Source organism: Mytilus edulis, chromosome 6 (assembly GCF_963676685.1).
Source record: "Mytilus edulis chromosome 6, xbMytEdul2.2, whole genome shotgun sequence".
NCBI classification, from domain to species: domain Eukaryota; kingdom Metazoa; phylum Mollusca; class Bivalvia; order Mytilida; family Mytilidae; genus Mytilus; species Mytilus edulis.
The window spans coordinates 26,070,175-26,079,354 of NC_092349.1; the positions used below are offsets into that span (position 1 = coordinate 26,070,175).

A 9,180-nucleotide genomic window follows, 5' to 3' on the forward strand; every position below is an offset into this window, starting at 1 on the left:
TGCCTTAATCCTTATAAATGTCATCAGTTTGAGTAATCACTGACATCATACTTCCGATTTTTTATTGACAAAACCAGTGATTTCATGTTTATTACGAAGACTACATGACTGTTGTACTATTTTAGGAAGAGACTTATCAAATTCTACTACCAAAGAGTATGAAGGTTTTGGATGGGTACTTTACCTACAAGATGAATTATTCATAAATGACGCATTTTCTTTGCCTAGTCCGGTGATTGACCCCAAATCACATTGACCTAGGCGAGATCCGGATGCAACCGAACGTTAACACATGATCATCACAGAGGGGTTTACCTTGACTAAGAATAAACGATGATATTGGATAAACCAAATTGGGATGTTTGATGGGGTCGATGCGTTCAGAATAGTCAACGATCTTTGAATTATTTAGTGCAAGGACATAATCTAGAAAGCAGAACGTGATGTTAAAGGATAATGCTAGCATCTTTTCATTCTTCCCATGGAAATGCCGAATGGTGGTTAAAAGAGACGTCCTTTAAACTTAACAAACAAAAAAATCAATAGAAAAATCAAGCATCTTCATACTGCCAGTGTCAGAGATTTCTTTGTCTTAATAAGGGTGTCTTTTTTTAAGTACCATCTATCATTCCCTGACATACTTGTGTCTATGTTAGCCATTGTTTTTTTTATGAAATATATGGACCAAAACCTTAATATTTGTGTTTATGTAAGCTTATATAATCCAAACAGTTTGCCGATAAGTCAACGCTATTGCATATAATATGTATTAGTTTTTAGGTCTGTCTCATATCTTTACTTACATGTAGAAATTGACTATGAAGGTCGGTTGAGAACAAAATTTTACGACAAAAAAGAAGATTTTAACTTCCAAATTGTGACCTTTCCATTTCTATGAAGCAGCCAACATTCCTGCAGCACCTGCATGGAAAGAGCCGTTCTCGTCCAAACTTTACTTAAACAATTTTTTGAAAATTTACATACTGAGATTTAAAAACCTAAAAACACACACCGAGAATTAAAATTTAGACACTGAGGTTATATAATGGTGCATTGAGATAACCACTGAGATTACAAATAAATGAAAAACATACACAGAAAATTGAAAATTACACACTGAGATTTCAAAAAGACACACTGAGGTGAAATTAAACTGTAAAAAACACATACTGATAATTTGAAATAACACACTGTGAATCTTAAAATAACACACTATGAATTTAAAATAACACACGGTGAATCTTAAAATTACACACTGTTAATTTATATTACGCACTGAGTTGTGCGCACATATAGTTAACATAGGCCTACTTGTTGGAGTCCCTATGGTTGCCTATAATTGCTAGCATCCACTTTATTTGAACATTAGGGGATAGTTGTCTCATTGACAATCATACCACATCTCCTTATTTTTATATTAATCAAAATCTATTACAAGCGTAAGACAACTAGGGGACAGAACTTGTTTGTCCCTTAATATGGTGCCAAATGTGTTATAAAAAGATTCGAAATTGGTATAGGTTGGCTGTCACTGTGGCACACAGCTAAAAATGAAATTCTAGGGATGGGGAAAAAGGCTCTTTTGTCAGAAAACACTGTCACACATCCAAACATACCACCAACACTGATCTGTGTCCACACTTGTTGTTCAATAAAAAAAAAGAAAAGCAATACATGAACCCAAGACTGCGACTAGTCACCAATAAGTGTTGCTAATTTTATGTTTTCTTTTGAATTTAAATTATTGTCTGTGAATGGAACAAGATAACGATGATGTGACACACCTTTATCAAAAATATGTAATTGTGTGACGATTCTTGCAGAAGTCAATTGAAAGCAATATTGGATAGCTGTGAATATAGAGGTGTTACAGGCGGAAACCCGGTTCAAACAGAACAAAGGAATCGAAGCTCTTTGTTGGAGAAGGCGATAAATGCTTACTGTAATTTTTACTATAATAACAAAAAAATTAAAAGTTAATTGAAACAAATAAAATGACAATTTTCTTCTCAATTACGAAAAAATTACCACGGACGGAGAACATATTAATCTATTAGTTCAGTTATTTTCGTGTCTGCCTTCCATTATGTGACTCAAGAAAAAATTCTAAAAAAAGGGGTAACAATTGTTTCGAGAAGAGAAAATCGAGTGCACCTTTTTATGTTAGAGTGTTTGAGTTGAATATTTTGTCTTGAAAACGTACAAAGCAAGAATATTTGATTCATCATCTCGCTTCAGATTCATATATTTTTATATATTAAAGCTACAGGTTGACTTTATAACATAAAAAAAACACAGTACTAAAAGATGAAATATATGGGTCAAGTGAAATACCTATCTAATGAATCATAAAAACAGAGTAGGTGTGTTCGAATAGCTATTACTAAAAGTACTTGACGACAGACTTTCTTTTGTGTGTGATAACTAAGGATTATAGTCTTCAACCACGAAAAAAATCTAGTCTGCCCTTCCACGAAATATTTAAAATTAGATTTTTTTAAAATTTTATGATTTTTTTTAAATTCCACCTGACAACCGATTAGACAATAGTTTTAAGTTGAATCAATGCAGACAAGATCATTAACTGATGCTCATTAGCAAGTAGATATATTTGTCTTTTATAATACAACTGACATATAAGGATCGTAACGGTGCTATGCGGATAAATTTATCAGTTTCCAAGAGCAAAATTGGCAGCGCGTCATCCCTACAATGGCTTCCATTTCTACCATTGTGGAAATTAACTGGCGTAATGGGGAGATAATTTTGACGAAGTAGATTCCTGACTGGTTATATATACCCACTACTATTTGAACATATATTTTAAGGATCGATTTTTTTTATTAATTACTTAGAATTTTTCATAATTTTTTCATCATCATATTGAAAAAATCCAGTTTATGCAAACCGAATGTTTAATGCAAATTGCACAATCCACTCGCTTTATAATCTGGATGCATTTATGCTACCCGTCATATCTTCATAATTTTTTTCCTGGACGTCTTCAACTATTCTGAACTTTTAACGGTATCTATATATACTCATGGCAGATTTTGTATAGATACATTTAAAATCAAACTTACAGGTGAAGTGAAACCCTTGGGCATGCCACTTATACAAGGTGCTGTACAGGGGCCGTCTCAAAGCATGCATTATATATTAAACTGCGTTATCATTATAGTTGATATTTGAAGAAAAAAACCATTCGCATTGTTAAAAACACATATGTAAAAAAGAAGATGTGGTATGATTGCTAACTCTCCACAAGAGACCAAATGACACAGAAATTGACTTATATAGGTCACCGCACGGCCTTCAACCATGGGCAAATCACACACCGCTTGTCAGATATAAAAGGCCCTGGAATGACCAATGTTTTTCAAAGGGTATATAGGTTCTAACAAATGACCCACAATTCAGTGAAGTTTTTAACCAAGTGCCTATTATAGCATACATGTATAAACGTAACAACATATAAAAGATTATCTTGCGAAATCAGGATAACATTTGAAAGACTTTTGAAATGGAACCCATATGCTTAAACAGTTTTAAGAAGAAAAAAAACCGAGATACTGTGACTAATAATCGTAAGCATAGGCAACAAATGTTAAGTCTTGAAATTTATCACAAATTTTGTTTTAAGGAACCGCTTTGAAAAAAGGATGTAAACATAGTTTTAACGAAAACAACTAGCTATATATACGCCTGTATATGGAGGATTGCTGCTTTCAAAGAAGAAACGAAACCAAGAACGCCAAATTAATGTATTCCCTTCGAAAATTAACCACAAGTACGTCCTGTTTTCTTCGAAAATAATCTACTAACACGAGCATCACGACCAGTGTCACATAGTGAGCAGGATCTGTTTACCTTCCGGACATCTGAGATCATCACCAGGTTTTGTTGGGGTTGGTATTGCTAAGTCTTTAGTTCCTATGTTGTGTTTTGTGTATTTCGTTTTTCTTTCAATCGTTTTTCGCATTTGGCAATATCAGTTGATTTGCCTCTCTTTTAAATGTTGTTCTTTACTAACGAACAGTAGTAATGAAATCTCTTTGGCCAATTACGTACCAAAAGGTTTGAAAAAAAAATTTGGTGAAAAAAAAAACTTTGACCAATGTCACTCGAGCATTTTGGATGTTATGGTTTTCCTGCAAAAATGGACCTCTAGTGTGGGGAGTGAAATGACTTGAATGATTAATGTGTAATATATCTTGACATAATGAAAGAAAAGATATCATTTTAATGTTACTGTCTTGACATACAGATAGGCACTTTATCGATCTTCTTTTGGGTCTTACGGCTAGACCTTATTTTGAACATAACATAGGATGAAAGATTATCATTAAGGATGTACTTAGGTGAGGTTTTGGAATTTGTGTCATATTTTCGGACTCCTTGGTGTTTTTCCCTATGAAACATGGTAACATAGTTTGCCCCATAACACCCATTTATCTTTTCATTTAAGACTTTAAAATTGCTCATAAAAGGTCATTTCCAAAATTTAAGCAGATTCTTGATTTTCTTTTTTTTTTATTTGAGAACTAACTTAAGTAATATCAACCCAAATATAAGGTAAAAGTCCGCGTCAGCCTTTTCCCGCCATATTTCAAAAATCAAATATGCTCCATTTAGCCTATTTTTATCCTTAACTAATGCTTTTCCGTCAAATAGCAGCAAATTTAAATTCTTGATTTATCTAATTTTACATCAGTACATCCTGAAACGACAGTAAGTAAGTTTCTTCATAACAAATTATTCCAGCACCTTTTGTATGCGTAACGTCCAGTGACAAACATTGCAATCCTTTTCATAACAATATAGCAATATAAGACTGACACCTTTAAAAGATGTATGGATATTAATCAAAAGAATCATTTTATCAGACTGCACTAATCCTATAGCATCACACCATTGTTTGTCAACTCGATCGACTCAGTGTTATCTTAGAGAGAAAAAGTTGGCATGTTGCAAACTTGTCCAAGTATCACACCATTATTTGTCAAACGACTCATGTATTATTTTAGAGATACATTTGACATGTTGCACACTTATCTTAAAATCTCATCATTGTTTGTCGAACGACTCGGTGTGAACAAGTAATTCTTATGCTCTTACAAGGTATCTTTGGGTCACTTTACCGAGTGTAATAATTTGAGCTTGCTTGCATGTAATTCCTTCCCTTTGAGACATTGCTTTAATATCTATTCTTCTTCGTAGTCACATTACTGTACGATAATATCCAGCAATATATTTAGATACGGGTTTGAATAATGATGATCTATACTGTAGTATCAGGGTACACCTAAGCCCAGTTAAACATGAGCAGGTGCTCGTCCCGTCCCAAAACCATGCAAGCTGTTTATTGTCTTGTAAATAAAAAAAAAAACAATAGAAATTTAGGCAGATCTAAGATCGTCACCATTATCAAGATCTAGAGCTTGACATGTACAGACAACTTATAGACACCTGTTTGACTATTGAGGAGACATATAATAGGTCTCTTAACTATCTGTGTGTTGCTTGTTTACCATCTCATTGATAAACACTGTGTCCTATATCTCCTTTTTATATCACCTACCAAGAAAGTAGACATTTTAAAACGACTTTCTATTTGCAACACTATGTGAAGCAATGAACATGTACACATACTGTTGAGTAATATGTTCATAAAGGTACAATTTTAGCTGTATGAGACTTTTAACATTTTTATTTTTAAGAAGATTTGAGTGCATACAATTATTAAAAACAAGAATATATGTATATATACTGGTGAGCATTTACTCAACACAGCATTCTTTTTGTCTTCTTTGTCTAAATTGCGGAAAGCCAGACATATATAGTTATTGCTTTTCCGGCGTCGTCAGCTCGTCGACCTCGTTGTCGCTAATTGTTAAGTTTTATGGATAAGTCACTTTCATATGAACTATTTGTAATAGATCATTGATATTTTCTATAAAGATGCTTTACTATCAGAACATATACCAGTTTGACAATTATTTCGAGGACCTGGCTCTTTAATAGGTAATTGTCAAGGGACATAAATGAATTACTAATGTTCAATGATAAGTTTTATGCGTTAGTTAGTTTGATAGCAACTACTTGTGATACTATTAGATCAATGGTAGTTTCTATACTATGTATACCTAGATCAATGACAGTTTCTATACTATGAATACCTAGATCAATGATAGTTTCTATACTATGAATACCTAGATCAATGACAGTTTCTATACTATGAATACCTAGATCAATGACAGTTTCTATACTATGAATACCTAGATCAATGACAGTTTATATACTATGAATACCTAGATCAATGACAGTTTATATACTATGAATACCTAGATCAATGACAGTTTCTATACTATGAATACCTAGATCAATGATAGTTTCTATACTATGAATACCTAGATCAATGATAGTTTCTATACTACGAATACCTAGATCAATGATAGTTTCTATACTATGAATACCTGCCACCATGCGGTCATGGTCCAGCGAAATTTAATAAATTTGGAGTTTATCAAATTGTCTTTTTTTATAATGTTTTGATGACAGACGAGACATTTCTCTGTGTCAACTGTTTATTTCACACTGGAGTTCAAATTAAACCAAACTGAACAACATGAATAAAAATGCATTTTATTTATTACTGCTTCAATAATGTTAACAAACAATAGTCTGTTTAAGATTTTTTCTGTTCACGATTATGGCACTTTGGGTATTGTCACTTTCACCTAAAGGAAAAGAATAGTATAAGTATGAATAGAAACATATGATTACTTACAATGCTTAAAATACAACGTAAAAATAGTATTCATGTGATTTTTGACATTTATACCTATTATGTCTTTATGATTTATTCACACATCGTGGTCAATAAATTGGAATTTTATGTGACTGTCATGTGGTCATACAAGTGAGAGGTTTAGCTAGCTATAAAACCAGGTTTAATCCACCATTTTCTACATTAGAAAATGTTTGAACCAAGTCAGCAATATGACAGTTGTTATCAATCCGTTTAATGTTTTTATTTTGTTTTGACATTTGATAAGGGACTTTCCGTTTTGAACTTTCTTCGGAGTGCGGTAATTTCGTTATTATTTTTTTTAATATATATACATTCTTTGTTCCAAGGATACCTAGATTGTGCAACTAAAAGTGGATCATTTCTCGAATATCACACGCAGTTGATAGATATGATGCCGTGAAAAAAAAACATAGCTAAATATGACCTGTAAGTTGTCAAACTTAGTGTTCGCTCTAAAATCTGAAATCAAAATAAACCAGGTTGGCCAGAAAAGACGATGTCACGTGAGTGTTAACTAACCTGGAAACTGTCAACTTAATGTTGATAGTTATTTTCAAAATTTTAGAAAATCAATACTTACGATTATTCACAAGTAGTTGTCCTTATTTCTAGTTTCTGTTCAGTAATGTCCCAAGGATGAACCCAACGGCACCTGTAAATATATAATATACACCTTCATATTGTCTACGTCTTTAATAGATGATGGTCACTAAACAAATCTTTTCTTTTGGTTGTTTTTTTACATTTAAGTGTTAAAACTCAGGGGCGGATCAAGAAATTTTCACAAGTCGGGGGGCCCACTGACTGCCTAAGAGGGGGCCCGCTCCGGTCATGCTTCAGTGATTCCATATATAATCAACCAAATTTCCGCCTCTGAAACTTAACTGATTTAAAAGAATAGTGTGTCTTTAATGACTTACTTTGTCTTTGTCACGTTTTCCATTTGAGCGTCAATGACGAGTATTTTGTAAGCTAAACTCTTGTCTGGCGTTCACATTTTTAATGCTGATATATAAATCATTCAAATTTGGTTTGCTTCTTGTCACGTCTGTTTTATCAAAAATATGTATTTTCTCTTAACTGTTGAAGAAAAACGGATGCAATATTCCATGATTTGAAAATATAAAAAAGAGAGAAAAAAAAAAGGAAAAAAATACACACGGAAGGTAAAACTGGGACGATTAATTTTAAGCAGAATCCTTAGGAATCAACCGTTAATCTAAAGAGGGGTTGTGTTTTTTTTGTCTGAACCAGAATTAATTTTTGTTTTTTAGGCGCTACTTAACAAATAACTTTATTCAAAATTTAACACTATACGGTATGGGGGGAATCTGGATTCAGAATATGTTTGTCTTCAGTTTGGCTACAATATTTTTGTTCATCAAATTATCATCATTGAATCAGCATTTGTTTTAGGACCCTCTCTCTTTGAATTTAAATGGTCGTTCCCTTATCATCAAAACATTTTAGAGACACAATACAACAGTTCTTACCGGCGCCAACGTCTCTGGATCTTATGGTTATTCCACCTCCTCCTCCAAATCCTCCTCCGAACCCTCCGTCAAATCCTCCTCCTCCGTGGTGGTGCACATGTGTATGGGTATGTCCCCCATGGTATCCACCACCGTGACCTCCTCCTCCTCCTCCTCCTACAAACGGATGTCCGCGAAAACCAAATGGACTGAATCCAGTAGATTGGAACCCTTCCTGATAAAAACCGCGCCTGCTAAACATCTGGCAGCTGACCAGGGAGACCAGCTGAATTAAAATCAAAACACAACAGGATAACTTCATTTTCCTTCACAAATTGTCTATAAAGTGTTTAATTCGTTTTGCAAGTCTTTTTTTTTAAGACGAAATTAGCGTCATCTTATGATGAGTGTTAATGATTGATTTTAGTTCCAATGGTTCTGCCTTTGGGCGGTACAAGTATATTTTAGGAGAAATCTCAAAGTCGCATGATTCGATTCATCATCTTATCAATTCAACCAATTAGATAAATAACATATAGGTTGACCAAACATAACGGTTCAAGTTATTTTATTACATGAAACTTTAAAATTACATTTAAATAACATGCACGAACCACTGACCTCCTCTTGACCAATGAATGCAGCTCGATTAAAAAAATCCTTATAAACGTATGGAAAAAATAGACCGAATTCTTATTAAAGTATAGCGCAGAAATAAATTATTTATTTTCATTCGTTAACTTTTAATTACGTATTTCTAATGCGAATTGGATAATGCGAATTAGCCAATTCGAATCAATTCTGGAACAGAATATAACTAAAGGATTACCTTTTAGGAGCACCTGCTATCAGCCCGCTTTATTTGGTTTGAGTTTTCAAGTCTTCGGTTGTTTT

General features: G+C 33.3%; 1 protein-coding gene across 1 annotated transcript; it reads right to left on the reverse strand.

Annotated features, from left to right (window-relative positions):
* Window positions 1–6,629: 6,629 nt before the first annotated feature.
* LOC139526048 (uncharacterized) lies at window positions 6,630–8,726 on the reverse strand. The gene is made up of 3 exons (XM_071321212.1): window positions 8,308–8,726; window positions 7,395–7,466; window positions 6,630–6,740 (listed from the first exon to the last, which is right to left on the reverse strand). Exons 1-2 carry the CDS (start codon window positions 8,606–8,608, stop codon window positions 7,423–7,425), a joined length of 345 nt encoding a protein of 114 aa, XP_071177313.1. The 5' UTR covers window positions 8,609–8,726; the 3' UTR covers window positions 6,630–6,740; window positions 7,395–7,422.
* Window positions 8,727–9,180: the final 454 nt, after the last annotated feature.